This window comes from Micromys minutus (genome assembly GCF_963924665.1).
Source record: "Micromys minutus genome assembly, chromosome: 5".
Classification (NCBI taxonomy): domain Eukaryota; kingdom Metazoa; phylum Chordata; class Mammalia; order Rodentia; family Muridae; genus Micromys; species Micromys minutus.
The window spans coordinates 69,222,059-69,240,958 of NC_137974.1; the positions used below are offsets into that span (position 1 = coordinate 69,222,059).

At 39.5% G+C, this 18,900-nt stretch overlaps 1 protein-coding gene across 1 annotated transcript in view; it reads right to left on the reverse strand.

Moving 5' to 3' along the window:
- ADGRB3 (adhesion G protein-coupled receptor B3) overlaps positions 1 to 18,900 on the reverse strand; it is a gene marked incomplete at both ends in the record, with an annotated part of 694,930 nt that overhangs the window by 400,085 nt on the left and 275,945 nt on the right. The window contains 2 exons of the mRNA XM_080917177.1: positions 16,981 to 17,145; positions 17,583 to 17,747. Of these exons, the coding sequence (XP_080773303.1) occupies positions 16,981 to 17,145; positions 17,583 to 17,747 (330 nt within the window). The remainder of the gene's footprint in view (positions 1 to 16,980; positions 17,146 to 17,582; positions 17,748 to 18,900) is intronic.

The following is an 18,900-nucleotide window of genomic DNA, read 5'->3' on the forward strand; positions in this document are numbered from 1 at the left end:
CTTTTTAGACTTGATCTATTCCTTCTTCTGGAAATTACTTTCTCCAGGATCTTATAAAGCCGTTTTCTGTCCAGCATCTACCTGTGCCATTTCCCATCTCTATTGTCTCCATGTTCTCTGCAAGGTCATCAGTGTTATATGCAAATATAGATAGTTAGATAATTTCCAAATTAATAACAACTGTCATCTTTTAGCAGTCACCAGACCCTTATTTAAAGCCTCCTATCACCGGGATTCATTTAATCTCCTAACTATGAATCACAGCTGCACACCAGTATAACATAATATACCATGCAGAAAAGCACGTTGAAGAGGCAACCTTATTTTTGTTTGTTTGTTTGTTTTTCAAGACCGATTTCACTGTCTAGCCTTGGCAGTCCTGGAACTCACTCCGTAGATTAGGCTTGCTTCAAACTCAAGAAATTGCCTCTGCCTTCCAAGTGCTAGGATTAAAGGCATACATCACTACTGTCAAGCACCTTTTCTTTTAAATTCAAATATTCTCTTTAGTATATGTGAACTCTAAATAAGAAAATAAATGTACATGGGGGTTACTGAATGGTAAAGAGTCATTCTATCCAGTATAGACAATCCTTACCCCTATCAGAAGAAAAACCATGTCTTCCTGGACCCCTCTAAACGTACCGGCTGTTATACAGAGTTTGTGTGTTCTGAATTTAACAGGGTCCCTTCCTGGAACTCAAAAATGGGTTTTGTCATTGAATCTGTTGTGAGATTTGCAGGGATGCATAGATGTGGGTTTATCACAAATATAAAGAAAAATAAAAGAACTAACCCCCAAAATATTTAACTTAAATAAGGGCAGGGCAGTGTTCTCTCCACCTTTTCTTCTCAAGCAGACCTAGAAGCAGCAGTAATACCACTTATGGCTGCCACCATCATCCAAGTAGCTAAAGCTACTCCACTCTTCTATCTATTAAATGTAAGGTTCCCTTTTATTATTATTCTTGAGAGAGAAACATACATAGGCAGGGTTTAATTCACAAGGCTCACGTAGGTAGCATACAAATAATTAAAAGAATCTCTTATTGCTGGCCAAGTTTCCTTCCGAGCTTGGTTTAAATATACCACCTTAGGTTCTGATAATAACTCAGGTACCTCAAAGTCGAGGGGTTGGAATAGTCTCTCCCTCAGCACTCTCTCCCTCGGGTTAGGACTGTAGCGCACTGGGCATTGTTTCCGAACATGTGGCTATATAGTATTCCTCCGGATTCCTCCAGGTTCCTCACCTTGTCCATCCAGGCAGCCATTCAACTGAGCCTCTCGGCCCCCTTGGTGGAATGGGAATCTATCTACTTTCTGTAGACAATTCTTGTGAGCCCTTTCTTCTGGATCATAGGGAAGACCACAGGCGTCTTTTGTTGAGTCTAACTTTCCTTCAATCTGTTCTCTAGACCCCAGTTGTAGTGCTTAAAATATGACACATTTCCTTCGTGCTCAATTTCATTCTTGGTGCCTCAACCACTGAATATGTAAATTTAGTATTTCTCACAGTGGACTGCAAGTATACATTTGACTACGTAAGCACCACTTCCAAGACAGTACATTTTCTGGATGCTAAAATTGCTTTATTTACTTCTTTTATCTATGATGAACTTCACGGGTGCTTAGCATATAGTAGGTTCCGAGTGTATGTGTTAAGTCATTTCCAGTCAGCTATAATATCCATCTAGAAACTTCTGCACTGATTGAAAAGACATTTACTTTTACTATTTAATGCAGTGGTGATTGACTAGATTTGTCCATGGAGTTTTTTTTATTTTTTAAAAAAATGGTCTGAATGGGTGTGAGAAATGTGTTTTAAATTGCATTTAATTTTAGTTAGCACAAATTTAGGTAGCTACTATTTTGGCAATCTAGTTACCATTTTGGCAGTTATTAATAAATAATTATTGTATTTATGTAAATCCATCCCATAATAATTATCGAACACTTTACAACAGGAAGTCAGAGTCAGTGACAAGGTCCACAGAATTTGAGTATATTTCATAATTGAACAGTATATAAAATAATTCGGCCCCTTTGAAGTGTTCAGACTACTTTATCTATCAAGATGACCACACTTGAATGTTTTGTCTGGTCTGAACCCACAACGTCTTCTCCATTTTGTTTTTATTTATTAACTGTCATTTATTACATCACGTGTCTCTGCTCTTTTGAGGCTCATATTTTCTTTCCACTGAGGAGGTTCCACTGAGGATCTCTGGAAGACATTTCATAAAATCTATTGCTAGAAGGATTTTCTGGTTTCGTCCTCACAGAAGCCAGCGGAGGAGTAATTTTGCACAATGAGAGGCTTTGTTCCCTTGTCGTGGCCTCAGAAAGCCTTTTCTCATTCAGTATTATGGGAAAAGCCACATGCTTCTGTGCCCTTCCAGCAGTCCACTATGTGGTCAGAATGTCTGGTCATTGCACACACTAACCACTAGATGGCGATGGTGGGCTAAGAGGGACAGTTGTTTTAATTTAGTATCTGTAACAGAAACTGCTGTGCAAAATCAGGGAGGGTAACTGTAGCAAAAATCAGCTGGGGAAAAGAGGTGCCAATATTTAATGTTTTGAAATAGCACAGTAGCTCGAGAAAATCAGAATGTCTTATTTTCAAGCAAGTATAACAGTACTTATATTGGGCTGTGATAAAACCCTTGGGTCAAGGCTCTTTCCGCTCAGCTCCCACACTCAGGGTTCTTACGATTCTTCACAGCTACATTGGCCTCCTGGCTGTTCTTGTCCAGTACCCCAGCCAGGCTCTTATGTCGCAGCTCAGTCCACAGTTGCTCCAGTCTTGGCTGTTTCTCCTCATTGTTCTCGAACCTCTGAATTGCTCAGATCCCTGCCTTTAATCCAAACTCTGACCTCAGCAGCTCAGTCACTTCCTCAAACCCCTTTCTCTGCTTTTCCAGTTGTCTATCACCTCGATACGCTAAATTTTCCCCCTAGCTCATTCATTTGTCTATTCTGGCTAGATCTTTTTTTTTTTTTTAATAGTATGAGTTTATAAGATTACAGAGTACAGAGATTTAGAGATGCTCATAAAAATATAGTCTTTGTTTGCGTGCATGCATGCATGTGTGTGTGTGTGTGTGTGTGTGTGTGTGTGTGTGAGAGAGAGAGAGAGAGAGAGAGTGAACATGTGAAATGTGATATGACAGTATTGATTATACTTATCAGCAGACAGAGAGAGTTAGAGAGAGAGAGGCTGGCTCCTCTAGTCACATTACTTTTTAGTTTGAAAGTTTTCAGTATGGCAGGTATTGACTTGGGGTTTACAGCTTACTAAAAGCCCATGGACTACTGGGTAGGATATCCTGATGTGATTTGTACATGCCTTAAATAGGGTAATAATGAAGTCACTTAAGGACTGTTTCTTGGGGCATCCACAAAACTCAATTATGGACATGCCTAGAGATTAATCTATCTATAATCAGTTAAAGCAAACAAATAGTACTATTCCAATATATTCTAAGCCGGAGGGTGGTAGTCAACAGATGCTATGCTTTGCTGCACTGTAAACTATTGAAGCCTTGGATTAATTGCACTTTATTTGAGACAAAAACCTATTGAACAAGTTACAGAAAAGAAAGGGGGCATACTCTAGCATTTCCAGGTCTGATAATAATGTCAAAAGAAATCAGTCATAAAAGATGACTTGCCATTCTTCAGTGATTATATTTTAATAGAGTTAAAAAATCTATTTGTATTAAAATAAAAATGTAAAGAGCATTACACACTTTAATGTCAACATGTTTTGTTCTCCCTTAGTTGTATCTCTGGAACTCACTCATTCAACAAACAAATAATCCCCTTACTGGAAGACCCAGGGAGGAACAACAATAAGGCACAAAGTCATTCTCATTTCCTTGCTATATCTGCGATCAAATACTCAGAGAGAAAGCAAGTCAGGGCATGAAGGGATTTATTTGGCTTATGCCTCTGAGTCATAGTCCATCACTGAGAGAGTTCAGGGTAGGAACCCAAGCCAGAGTATCAAGGTGGAAACCACAGAGTGACGCTGCTTTGCTAACTCTTTGCTCAGGCTTGGGTATCTTTCTTACATAGCCAAGACCAAAGGTGCTGTGTGCAGTGGGTCAGTCCTATACCAATTTACAGTCAGAAGAATTCCCTGCAGCTATGGCCACAGGTCAATCTCATCAGGGTAACCCCTCAATTGGGATTCCCTCCTTAGGTGGCTCTAGGCTATGTCAAGTTCACAGTTCAAGCTAAAGAGAGCTCTCTGGGAATTTGGTCACTTTCAGAGTAGGTAAAGATTTGGGTATCAATAGTCATGTAATTGATCAGTGGACACAGTAGGAGGGTCAAACATGATAAGATTATCTTTAAATAATTGTCAATAGAACTGTCTTGATGGATTTATTTTAATCATGGGAAATTTGTTATATTGTAAATGCGATGCTTGAAGTTGGAGAACAGAGTGAAGAAAATGAGACAGAAGGCCAAGAGGCCTGGAGTATGTCCTTGCTACTGAGGTGGGGACAGAGCTACAGGAGGTGGCAAAAGGACATGGATGGATTTCACATCTCCTAGGGAAGGAGGCTGCACAGTTCCATGGCTGAATGGCTCAGAAAGGCAAGAAAACTTCACCAATAAAAGATGAGGTCAGATTTCCAAAAGATTGTCCACTGTGCTGCATCTTGAGCTCCAGTAGGTGACAGAAAATGCCCTGGGGAAGAGATGAGGACAACTCTGTACATTTGAGAAATCTGAGCACATGGAAGTGTTATAACAACAAGGAGCAACAAATAGAGGCTATTATAGAAAAACCATGGCCATGCAAAAGGAAAAATTGTGGGACACAGTCTTCAAGGACCCATCTATAATACAACTTTTGAACCTAAGCCACACCCTTAGGGGTCATTGTAAAAGAGGGGGAAGAAAGATTATAAGAGAAAGAGGATCAGGAATTTTGATGTGACATTGAGTTTTCTAGACACTTCAGTCACTGCCTCCACGAAGTCTCACCAATATGGCTGCCTATCATGAGTTGAAGAAGGATAGAGAAGGATAGCACAGAAAGACATGCTAGTGTGGATGGAACACAAGGGGAAGAGAGAGGCCAATGGCCTTACCCTCCTACAAATAACTATAAGCATCTTAGCGATGCAGAGACAGGAAAGACAACACTATTGCGCTATTGGTTATCTACTACCAAATGGTCAGTTGTGAAAACATGGAGGCAAGTAACAGTATACATACTGAGCAGTGTGTGTGTGTATGTGTGTGTGTGTGTGTGTGTGTGTGTGTGTGTTCAAGTGCATGTGCATGCAACTAATGAAATAAGAGGCCATGGGTTTGAACAAAATTAAGGAGGCACAAATGGAAGGAAAAGGTAAGGGGAAAACAATGTAACTCTATTACAAACAATCTCAAGTAATAGTTTAATTGCATGCATGAAAATCATGCCCAGGAGGAAGTGCTGAGCTGAAGGTTCATATTAATTTATTTTGCTGTTGTATGCTACCCGTGTTCACCTTATAGATTAGAAAAATACCAGATTTGGCTAGATATAAAAAACAAAAGTAAGGGCTTTTTAAGCTTTTCTGCAGCATGAAAGGCCCTTGTATGTTTAAGTAGTAACACATGGAAGTAGCAACTACTCATCAGCTGCAAGATGCCACTGCCTAGCACCCACAGTCCTCAGATGAAACCTCATCTGTAAGATACAACTGTACTTGAAGTCACAAGCATGTGTTTAGCGTGCTCCCTTAAAACAAGGTAGCAATTACCTAGTGATTAGCTGTTAATCTGTCTATTCAAACTGATTTTCCGTCTCTTAAAAATAGCAGAAATTATACAGGGTTTAAATCAATTTGATGTGGAGAAATTAGTTTTCACCTCATATGCTAGAATTTCAGCATTAAAGGGAAATTGATTCTAAACTTCAGAGCTGCCATGCAGAAGAAAGAAAAAACAATATGCACTACTCATGACCTCCAGGTTTTAACTGGTACTTGCTGGCAAATCATGAATCACTGTGTTTTGTGGATTCCTTGCTCATAGGGAGGAGGAGGTGAAAGAGGACAGTCTCTAAGCTCATTGGGCTTCCAGCTCTGATTTCAGACATGTGACTAACTCCTGTGAGGAATTCATTCTGTTGCTGAGGTTTAATGTAAATGAGTTTTATGTGGTATTTTGCTTTTGTTTCTGAAATAGAGTTATATAGCCAAGTTGGACATGGAATGCACAGTCCTTCTGGTCTACCTCACAAATGATGCAATTATATGCATGCACTGCTACCCCAGTTATATTTACAGTCTTCTTGTAGAAAATCTGCTTCAACTTTGAGTTGTATACCCGTGTTACCACCATGAACAACTCTTTAAATTATAACAACTCTTTAAATTAATTAAATGTCTTGCTAATTTTGAAGAGAACTGAATTACCGCCTTAATATGAAACAAGAAATCAAAGTAGAAAAAGTACTTAACCAGAAGCTACTCAGCAAGGAGCTGGAGACCCATGGTCATTCAAGTATGCTTTGCTAAGTTATGTCCAGTAATTTTGTTTACTTGGTTTCCAACTTTAGAAGCATTTTATTGATCTGGTGACAAATTAGTTGTTTTCCTCACAAAGTTACCTTTGAGTATGAAAGTAAAAACCACCACAGCCTTATGTCTTCTTGTGACTACAGCTTGCCTATTTAGCAGTGTTGGATAGTGTCTGAGCCGTTTTCTCATGCATGCTGCAAAGCAAATTCTATATTTTGTGTTGCTTATCCCCATTTCACACTTGCAGATAACATTTCTTTAGTTTTAATCTCTTAGCAAATTTAATTGAAGAGAAGTTAAGTTTAATATTGAAGGCTTAAGAGAGCACACACTAACTTTCCAAAAATGGTAGAATTGTTTGTCCTGTTAGATGACTGTAAGAGCAGCTAGTTTTTACTGGGTTCTTAAAGGATTTTAAACTGAGTGAGTCATATGACTAAGGTCAGAAGCAGGCCACACTAATTACACAAATATTTCAGAAAAGACAGTGTCCTTGCGATGACAGGAGTATAAAAATAATCCACCAACTGCCATTTAGAATCATATTTATTTATGTTTTTATTGCATCAAAGCAATTCCTTGTTCAATGTTGCTTCCATTTTAGGTGTGAAGACACTAAGTAAAAAATCCAATCTTCCCTGGCCTCCATACTCTACTGCATTTTCTGTGTGCCGCTACTATTAACAGGTGTTGGTAAGGTGAACACAGAGGGCCACCTAAGAAGAAAGTAGTTGACTGAGGGTCAGTCATTAGGAAAGTGACTCTCTGGATCAATAACCTGTTTGAATGACAGAGACAATTCCATGCTATAACAGAAAAACTCTCCTCCCCTGGTAGGTAGAGCCTGGTAGACTTTTGCTAGCATAGTACTCTGGGAATCCTCTAGAGGTGCCAGACAAAGTTGTAAATCTGCGAGTTTGTCCCACAAGAGTTGACTATTTATGAGAAGAAGAGAACATCAGAGCAGGTGCTGAAGCTGAGAATCAGTCTTGTCAGGATGTGCAGGGAATCGATGAGGAAGAGAAACATCAAATGTAATATTACAGGTTAGTGGCTCTCTGTGCACAGTGTCAAAAGATTTACACTAATAAAAACTTTTCAGCTTCTATCTATTACAAATAAAGCTGGTATGGACATAGCTAAGCAAATGTCATTGTATGGTGGAGCATCTTTTGAGTATATGCTCAGGAGTGGTATAGCTGGGCATTGAGGTAGAACCATTTACAATTTTCTGAGAACCTGCAAAACAAATTTGCACAGTCTTTGTAGAAGTTTGCACTCCCACCATCTATGGATGACTGCTCTCCTTGCTCCACAGCTTCACCAGCAAGTGCTGTCCTATGTGTTTTTGGTTTTAGACATTCTGATGGGTATGAGATAGAATCTCAGAGTCATTTTGATTTGAATTTCCCTGATGACAAAGGACATTGAGCATTTCTTTAGGTGCTTCTTGGCCATTTGAGATTCCTCTGTTGAGAATTCTGTTTATCTCCGTCCCTATTTTTAAGTTGTGTTATTTGGATTTTTGGTGTCTAATCTTTTTTTTTTTAATTTTTTTTTTTTTTAGTTCTTTGGATACTGAAAATGTGTCATGCCTACACAATGAAATACTACTCAGCCATTAAAACAAGGGCATTATGAATTTCACAGGCAAATGCTAGAACTAGAAAAGATTACCCGAGTGAGGTAACGCAGACCCAAAAAGGACATATATGCAATGGGCTCACTTTAAAGTGGATATTAGCCATAAAGTACAGGATAACTATGCTATAATCAACAGACCCTAAGAACCCAAATTACAAGGAAAGCCCAAGGAAAGATGGTTGAATCTTTCTCAGAAGGCAAACCAGTAGATAACAGAGGTTGATGGAAGGAAGGAACTGTGTGGAAGACAGAATAGGGATGAGAGAGGGGAGAGATCATATGTTGACTCTGAGTTTTGACAAATCAATGTATATATATATATATGTGTGTGTGTGTGTGTGTGTGTGTGTGTGTGTGTGTGTGTGTGTTTCAAGTTATCATGATGAAATTTTAAGAGCTATTCCTCTGCTTATTAATCAGAATTGCAATTTGAACCCATGAAATTAAATAAAACTTTACATGTACTTTGATGTTCATAATGATAATAATTGTTAAGATATATCTTAAAATTTACTTCTTTTAACATGATACTATTCAAGATGTAAAAAGAAAATAAAAATTGGGAGTGTGTGCTTCTTTACTTCTTATTTCACATTGAGGGTGCTGCCTAAATATTGCTAACTACAGCGAGGCTAATGGAAGATTAGAACACATTGATTTTGAGAGTCTCTGAGAGTTTTTGCAAGGTCTTCTCAGATGAGCAATCTCCTGAGATGAATTATTACAGTAGTTTTCTCCACTGGGACAGGCTTGAGGTAGGGACATCCAGCAGTGTTATCTAATTCAAACCCTGACCTTTGATCCTCAATGCTTCTTCCTTAATTCTTCCCATAAAATCGGCTGTTTGCTTCCAGAACTGTAGAGTGGATTATGTAAAAGCAATCAAACACTTGTGCTTTGGAGAGGATCAAACACTATTTTAAGTATTTATTAAGCAAGATCTCTGTCATTCCAAGGCATCGCCCCTTCTAATTATCTTCTCTGCTCTTCAGAATCTACATGAGGCACTTGATAAGAAGACATAGAAGTCAATGCCTAGTGCCATCTACTGTCAATACTAAACTCTGATTTTAGCAGAATAACTGGTGTGAACACTTGGCTAGGATATTACTGGCTGTTATTTACTATAGCCAAAAATGGTCAGTGAAAGCAATTGCCTTAATATTTCGAATAGCTCACCAGACAACAGCATAATTCCTTATGAGTTATAAAGATAACATGCAAAAGCAAAAACAACAGAAATCCCGAAGATTAGCCATGCAAGCACAGCAGCTTGAAATGAAAAGGAGATACTCCTGGCAATTTGTAAATGGTTCTATGAGTATTCTCCTTGGATAAGGAAATGAGCATTTTAAACTGACATCTTCAGCCTCATGAAAATGACTACATCTAATGTCAAAATGGACTGGTACATAACATTTATAACAGCCTGATTTGTTATGTGTACTATGCCTGTCTCTAAAAAAAACAGTTTTAGTTGGTTTGATTTTCAACCTAGCAGTCTATTCACTGGCATACGTGGAGAAGACAACCAGACCCATGCTTCCCTGCTCTTAACCTATTATACCATGGATCAAAATTCTGCACATGCATATTATAGTTTTTCACTCTGGAAGATGAGAAACACTGAAGACGTGCTCATGCCTAGGAAGAGAGGCACAGGAATGTCTTTTCTTTGTACTTGGTGGTAGTTTGAATATGCTTGGCCCTGGGAATGGCACTAGTTGGAGGCATGGCCTTGTTGGAGGAAGTGTGTTACTGTGGGCGTGTGCTTTAAGATGTATCCTAGCTGCCTGGAAGTCAGTCTTGTCCTGTTTGCCTTTGGAATGAGATGTATAACTCTCAGCATCTCCTGAGTCATGTCTGCCTGCAGGCTGCCATCCTTCTGCCTTGTTCATCATGTACTGAACCTCTGAACCTGTAAGCCAGTCCCAATTAAATGTTGCCCTTTATAACAGTTGCCTGGGTCATGGTGCCTGTTCCCAGGAGTAAAACCCTAAGACAGTCTACTATAATAAAGACTATATGAATTAAAAGCTTCTCAAAGACGGAAAGGTTTATTTGGCTAAAACTTCCAAGTAGCAATCTATCAGGAAGGGAATTCAGGCCAGGAATCCAGAGGCAGAAAGTGCAGCTAAGCATGTGAGGTACTGGCATACTCCCCATGGCTTGACTAATCCTAATTTCTTATGCATCCTAGGACCAGTTCCTTTCCCAGGGTTGTCATTTCCCACATTTTTGAAGAAGCATCATCAAACTCTTCAGTTTGTCCAGGCAGCCAAGCCTACTTCTCAGCAATGGGCCTTAAGTGAGGATTTTGTTTTATTTCTCTGTTAAGTTTCAATCACAATTTTATTATGAAAACTTGACTGCAGTAGGTCACTGCAATCTAAAAGAAGACCTGGAGGCCACTGTCATCAGCATTACCTTGTAGCAATTAGAAAAGTAAGCTCTCAAGTCTACACAAGCTCTACCAAACCAAGTTTCCAATGCTCTGTCGGGAATTGACATGCTCAGCTTCATGGATTTTTAGGTCCACCAAAAGTTGAAGAGCATTGATTTAGATGATGATAGGTGGTCCCTGCAAAGCTGCGGCTGCAAAACAAGTAAGGCCCTTTTACTTAATTCTTTCGGAATTCCAACTTGAGGAACGCAATGAAAATAAGGTCTCTCTCTGCACACGAGTCACCTTCTAAGAGGGGATGGGGTGAGATGGGTAGGGAAGCAGTACTGATATTTACAATCTGATCTAGTGCTATTGGCTAATTAGCAGCATTGCAGTGTTGAAGACACACTAGGTTTTGCATCACTACCACTGCTCTCCATTGGCATGGAGATCTAGAGGTCAATAGCATATTCCTTCATGTCTTCCTGGCTCATTGTGCCTCCATTTACATGTAGGAGTTCTTGAATGCTGTCAACCAGCAGGCTTCACCCAGCACGACAGACAAAGCAACTGTGACCCCCAACAAGCAAACTTTATTTGAAGATTAAGAGCCATATCTCTCTGTAAGTGATAGATTGCAACTCAGCAATCAGTAATTCAGAACTAATGGATGTTAGTAACATGGTCTGACAGGGAGCAAAAGGGTTATATCTCGCCATTCCATTAGAGAGTTTTGATTTCTGAATAACGTTACCAGGAAATAAGTGAATTTGAAAGAATGTTTCACCTTGTAATAGAAATCGAAAGAAGAGAAGTTATTACTACCCTACCATTTACCCATCATCGCCCGAGGGTGTGAGAGGAGGTGGGGATAAATGAAATCATTATTTGGTGAGTCTGACCAATTTAAAAATGGGGACACTTAATTATCTCCCCTGGAGTGATTCTATTTCCCAACCACTAGTATCCTTAAGTTTTGGTCCGTATGGTTCTCTTTTTTTTAATGAAAACAAATGGAACATCCTATTGGGGAGTGGGGGTGGGGTCAATGACTCTGTTCTAATATTGTCCCAGTCTGTTTATTCCTATAGAAAAATCTTAATCTTGCTGGGCATATATTTTCTGTTTTGTAGATGATGTAATGCTGCTTGATGAAGTCTAGAAATTTAATTTTCATTAGTTATCTAGAAGATGTACATATATTATATTTCTCCTTTCTGACAACAGATGGTCTCTGGGCAAGGTTGATTAATTTGTTTTTGAATTCAAATTAAGTGAAGCATAAAAATAAATGCTAGTTGTTCCCAGACCCGGCTCCTGAATCAAGAATGAACAATATTAAAAATAATGCTGGGAACGAAAACATGCTTAAAAAAGAAGCAAACATTTTTTAAGCTCTGTTATCAACAAGAAAAGTGCCTTAGTATATGTTAGGGTGATGTGAATAGTTTTGCAAAGACGTTTGTCAGTACGTACATCTGAAGCAATATCTTGGCTGGAATGAGGACCACTGTACTGTCATTCACTAAAGGAATGACAGTGGCCTGAGGAGGAAATCACGCAGGGTTAGTGTAGTTCTCAGACTTAGAACTTAGTATATAAGTCAGTCCCATCTGTGTCAAACCATAAAAAACTATTTACACATACTGCTTTTATTGATAAAATGACTTCATATGAGGCATCAGTGAATAGATATAGCTAATATTATGATAAAAAGTTCTTCAAAAGGGGCACCATGTTTTGAAATTAATATTTGGGTGCACCTTTTAATGCATAAGGTAGATTATGCAGTGTCAGATTAAGTTATAGCAAAGAAAGAAACTTGCTGTCTGTGTAAATGAGAACATTTTGGTGACTGTATATGCGCTAAACCTGAAAACTATTTGGCTGATTCAAGAAGTAGGCTTCACCAGGGAACAATATACTTGCAAATAAATCGCCATTGTTTTCCAATTACCTACCTGAAAATAAAGAAATAAAAATGCTAATACCAAAAATATACTCGCTCATAAAAGTGTTCTCAGTGTTACTTGATAACATATTGATCTGTCTTAAATCGTGAAACTTAACAAGTAAACGTAGCAAATAAAACATGCAATCTCTCTATAAACAGAGCTGTAAAGTGGTTTTTCCAACAGCAGGTGGCAATCTTTGGAAATCTGATCGCAACTGTTTTACCTTTGCAGACGAAATGCCATTGTGCAGTTAACAAACCGCCCTTGTGGACAGTTAATAAGCTTTACAAGCTAAGGCGGGCTCAGATAACTTTCAATATCAAGAGGACCTTGTTTAGAATGTTTTCCTGTTCTAATGAAATTTCTCCTTTGGCAAAACAAATGTTTTTGTTCAAAGCTTGTCGATTGCCATGCGGTGCAGGGATTTCATTGTTAATCCGTCCAGGCATCCTTCTCCAAAGAGATCTGCCTGCTGTTTGTCTCTTATCATTAGGAATTCACAGGGCCTGGAGAATTAGCAAAAGTAATTTTAGATTTCATGCTGGAAGAAAACATGCTGACAACTTGCAAAACTTGAAAGTCAAGTTTCAGGACCTAACTGAGAGATGGTTTCCTGGGTAAAGGTACTTTTTGCCTTGCCTAGGACCTCTCAGGATCTACAAGGAGGAAAGAGATAAATGACTCCTGTGGGTTGTCCTCTGACCTCTCTCTGTGTGTTGTGTCAGGCCTGAACACCTTCCCAATAATACGAACAAATTTAATAACTATAAAATCAAGACTCTAGCTTCTGATGTGATTATTAATGTCGAACTTTGAAAATTCTTTAAGCATTTTAATTATAGAGAAATGCAATGTTTTGACTACTGGGCAACTCTTAGGAGTCTTGCGTTTTTAAACTGACATTGTCATTTTAGATATTTCAGTAGCTTTAACACTGCAAAGATGCACCCAAAATCTGTAACCAGGTAGCCAAAGAGAATAGGAAACTATTGTTCTTACAAAACAACTAGAGGAATAGAGTGTTTTCAGTTCATAGTTTAATACAGCTCATCATAAGAGAAGTCAGGGCACCAGACACCTAAAGTATCTGTCACATTACATTTACAATCAAGAATCATGGTGTGTGTGGGGGGGTGTAGGGGGGCAGGATGTGCTCAGCTTCCTCTCTCTCTCTCTCTCTCTCTCTCTCTCTCTCTCTCTCTCTCTCTTGAATCAGGCAGGGAGAGTGGATCTTCCTACTCCAAATAACCTACTCAGAGATTTGTCTCTAAGATGATTCTACATCCTGTCAACCTGACAGATAAAATCCATTTCAATCTACCATTTGCCATCTTAACACAAAACACAGGACTTTCAATACCTAACCTCCACCTCCTGTCACCATAGCCTAATGACCATTTCATAATGCAAAATACATTCTAACTTCAAAGTTCCCATAATCTTGAACAGTCCTAATACCGCCCCAAAGTCCAAAGTCCAAGTGTCACTGGAGACTCAATGTGATGGTGGGATGAGGAGCTCATATAAATTAAGGAAATACAGACTTTCAAAATGAACTAGCAAACAGAGAAGTATCTGGATTACAAAATGGAGAATGGAGAATGGAGAAAATAGTAAGAAATGACGGGACAAACCAACATGGAAACCTACATGCATAGACAACAAATGCTGTAGTTTCATCTCACCATCAGCGACTTCAGACAGAATCATGGGAGCTTTAAATGGCTTGAGAAGGCTATCCCTTCCAGCCCTGCCTGTAACAAACCTACCCTCTTCTGGGCTGCCCCTGCTTTATGTCTACAGCCTTAATTGGTGGACATCTCATGGTCTGACATGGACCATCCTAAGACTCCATCACAATGTTGGCTTTATCTTCTCAGCATTATGAAGTGGCTGGCCTCTTGGGACCTTTTTGCCTGAAACTAGATACCAGAGTTGACACATGTTGCCTGGGCTTTCACACCCCCTCAACTGGTACAAAGGTAGTGATACTGCCAAGCTTATGTTGCCTGCTCAGAACACAGATGGAATCTCTTGGAGAACACTTACATCTGCTTTTGTGAGCTGACTCTAATGAGGACATCCCAAATCAGTTGTTCTCAAAGAATCCTCTCAGCAACATTTTTAGTCTAGGCTCCATGATTCAAATGAACATGTTCACTGGAAGGAGCCTTTGATGGGTAAGGTCTTATACTTAAGACATCCATAAGGTTGTCCCAATGCAGAGTGTCAAATGATTCTTCAATAGCCACACACTTTTCATCATCCTAGTATTTGGTTTTGAATATTGCTCTGCTTCACTTAAAGTATTTCAACATCACCACCATCATTTTCACCCCTGAAACCTCTGGACCAGGCTTCTACTGTCCCCATTCCTCTCCAATATCAACTTTTCTAAATCCCCACCCTTATGCTCCATGACATGTTTATACTTTGAGGGTTCCTGTAGATTAAAATTGCAAAACTATTTCACATCTCTTTCACTAACCAGTCCCAATGCCCTAAGAACCATATCATGACAGTGACTCTACTTTTTGAAACCAAAGTTCTGTATTAGCTAATACTCATCTTGCTGGGACCACATCCTCTGACAAAAGCAACTTAAGAAAGAGTGCCTTTGGTTCACAGGTTGGCTACAGTTTGAGTCACCTGGTCACCTACTATCGACAGTCAGAAAGCAGGGAGATGAATGCTGGACCTTGGCTGTCTTTCTCTTTTATACTCAGTCCCCCAGTCAGGGTGAGACTTACCACTTCAGTTAGCCTAATATCAATGATTTCTCACAGACATACCTGGCCCAGGGGTTTGTCTCCAACATAATTCTACATCCCTTCAAATTACAACCAATCCAAAGCAGGATACCCATAGAATGAACACAAGGCACTTACATTCATGTCACTGCACAAGTAGGAGACCAACCTCTCATCTGTTCATGTTTGTCTCAATTTCAGCAACGGCATCATCCTAAAATCATGGTCCTTCATTTATTTCCTGAGTCCCCAGTGTGTTACAATCATTTTAAGGAAAGAATCCAACATTCTAAGACATCTTCGCTAGACATGAATAAGGTCTGGATAGTGTCTGACCAGATTTTCATCTCTGCGTATATGCATGGCACATTCATTAGCCACTATCTTTATCAGGGTTTCGATTCCTGCACAAAACATCATGACCACCAAGAAGCAAGTTGGGGAGGAAAGGGTTTGTTCAGCTTACACTTCCATATCAATGGTCATGACCAGAAAAAGTCAGGACTGGAACCCAAGCAGGTCAGGAAGCAGGAGCTGATGCAGAGGCCATGGAGGAATGTTACTAACTGGCTTGCTTCCCCTGGCTTGCTCAGCTTTTTTCTTTCTTTTTAAAATTTTTTTTCTTACAATTTATTTAGAAAAGAGAGATACATGTACAGATTTTTAAAAGCAGTTTGGCATAAAACTATATGAATATATTTTTGTCAGTACTTGATTCTTTCAGAGGTTTGATAGTATGTATTGGAATCTTACTAGTTTCCATAAGCATAAAGTACACATAGAACAGAACAGAACATGGAAACATTCAAAGTTTTCTTGGTGTGTATAGATTAAACATAATGATTTTTGAATACCAAAAATGGCCACAGGGCTATATTCTTAGCTCTTGAATTATTAATGATTTAAGGTCTAGGTGTACCACACTTTGAGCGGGTGCTATACACTTATTAACTCAGCTTGCTTTCTTATAGAACCCAGGTCTACCAGCCCAGAGATAGTACCACCCACAATGGGATGGGCCCTCACCCCTTCATGACTAGTTGAGAAAATGCCTTAAAGCTGCAACTCAGAGAGGGATTACCTCAAGGGAGGCTCCTTTCTCTGTGATAACTCCAGCTTGTGTAATGTTGACAGACAAAACCAGCCAGTACAGCCGCTTCATCTGATATTTTATTCAGAGTAAAGATTTTATGATTGGAATTTTTTTTAAAAAAGTAGGTAAGTTGAGATGTCTGAGGTCATCCATCCACAAGACATTAATCAGTTATAAGAAATGAAAATATATTAGTTTCAATAGTACCTTTCCATTTGCTTTTAACACTTACACAAAGTATTATGATTAAGAATGTTTTTATCCCCAATAAACAAATTCTCTAAAAGTAGCAGAAAATATACTCTAATGATATAAATTATACACAACCTAATTATTCTCCTTTGTAGATACATTTGGCCTCATGTATTTTAATGTCACTTGACAACAAATAAAACCTGTAGAACTATTCAGACATATCAAGAGAAACTGTCATATATTATTTTAAAAACAAGTGTGTTACCATCTATTAGTATCAACCTTTTATTTCAGGAGGTGCTACCCTCAGTTGTATGAGCGTGCATGTGGACACACACACACACACACACACACACAGAGGCACACACATATGTGCTCACTCACACACACATAGCGTGCACACACAAACATTCACAGAGGTTCTTCTTACCTGGGCACCTCTGCTCACTGCATCTTCGGATCTCTTCACCAGTGCCTTCACACTGCTGTCCCGTTACAGCTGCACCCTGACAAGTCCTCACTCTTCTCTCCCAGCCGCCATCACAGGACTTGGAACATCCACTCCAGTGACCCCACTGATTCCACTGACCATTGGCTGGAAGAAAGCGGTCTTGCTTAGCAGCAGTAGCAGCTGTGCTCTGCTTCAGCTGTGTGCGTTTGAGATAGGACATCCCTTCAGCTGTTATTAATTTACTGCCAGGAATACACTTTCTCCAAATATTCAACTTATTGGCCAAATACTGTACATTTTGGGATTAGGAGAATAGGATAAGGGTGTCTGACTATTCAGATTCCCATGGAACTTACGTTTAAAAACCATAAGCCTAGTGCTAACCTTTATTTAAAGGAGCTGTTATGTGACCTCAGCATCTCATGACTCTTCACACTTGAATTTAAAAGTATACAGTGAAGTAACCTAATTGGTTTTGGCCATAAGACTATACAATTAGCTTTCATGTTATGACTGTCTGATGTAGCTCTTCGAGGTATTATGAACCGTGGGTATCATTCATGCACAGGAACTGGCCTTACCTGTACATTCAGGGTTGTAGCACTCCCTGCTCTCTGCCCATGGTCCTCTACACTCAGAGCCCCCATGAGCAGCTGCAGTACACTGGCGGCTTCTCTGCTGTGTCCCATTCGAGCATGTCACTGAGCAGTGGCTCCACGAACTCCATTCCTGCCACTGTCCATCAACTACCAAAGCAGAGAGAGAAGACAGCATAAGATGCTCCAGTGGGGAAGGCTATGCATGAGCAAAGGTACCACTAACCTGGAGATCACTCAAAGTTATTATTACCCTTGTATGTTTGTTTCTATTTTTTTATTTTATGCATGTTCATTTATGGTGGTTAATCTCAATTATCAACTTGATGTGATTTAGAATCACCATGACAATATGTGTCTGCACATGTCTGTGAGGGATTGTCTAGATTGAACCCAACTGAGAAGACCCATGGTTCATGTGACTAGCACCATGCTACTGACTAGGGCACTAGACTGAGTAAAAAACAAGAAAGGAAGCTGAGCAGTGTGCCTTTTCCTTTGTTTTCCAAGTAGATAAAACGAAGGTGGTCATCCATGTTCCTGCTCCCACTCATTTCTTGGGATGCTGATTAGATCTCTTGAGAAGGTAAACTTGACTTGGGTTTGTTGGGTATTGTATTGTACATAGCAACGAGACCAGTCACTAATGTCTCCATCCTTTTATGCTTCCACAGTGAACATAGAACTTACAATATAGAAGAACCGGGATAATGGGACTGAAAGGAAACACTGTCCAACAAATTACTTAGTTCATATTATAGAAGAGCAGCTCCTCTAACTAAACAATTGTGGGACTGTAATGGAGACAGGATTCAGGAGAGCTTCAACGCATATACCTCAGAATAGGATGGTAGGCTTTGGCTCCCTCTCCTCTCCCAACCTGGCACCAGAAAGTTTGCCCGACTATTAATCCTAGTAACATTTTACAATTGTGACAGTTTTCAGGCCTCACTCATTAGACCTTATAAGGTTTTTCCCACTCAGACCCCTTGCCCCTGAGTATGTGGATAAGTATCTTCTACATATTTCTCCTGGCCAATTGTACGTGGCTAACAAAGCTTGGCTCAGAGACCCCACTCAACTCCCTAGGGTATACCACCAAAAAAAAAAAAAAAAAAAAAAAAACCTGAACCATTTCTCTGGAACTGTTCTTGGATGTATATATTCTTTGCCCATGAAATCATCTTTAATTAAGATCCTGATCCTGAATAAAACCCGCTTGCCCCCCACTGCCCCAGCTAAGGTTTTGTACCTTCACCCAGTACAGTACACATAGGGCTGTCTATCTCAAGTAAGAGAAGCA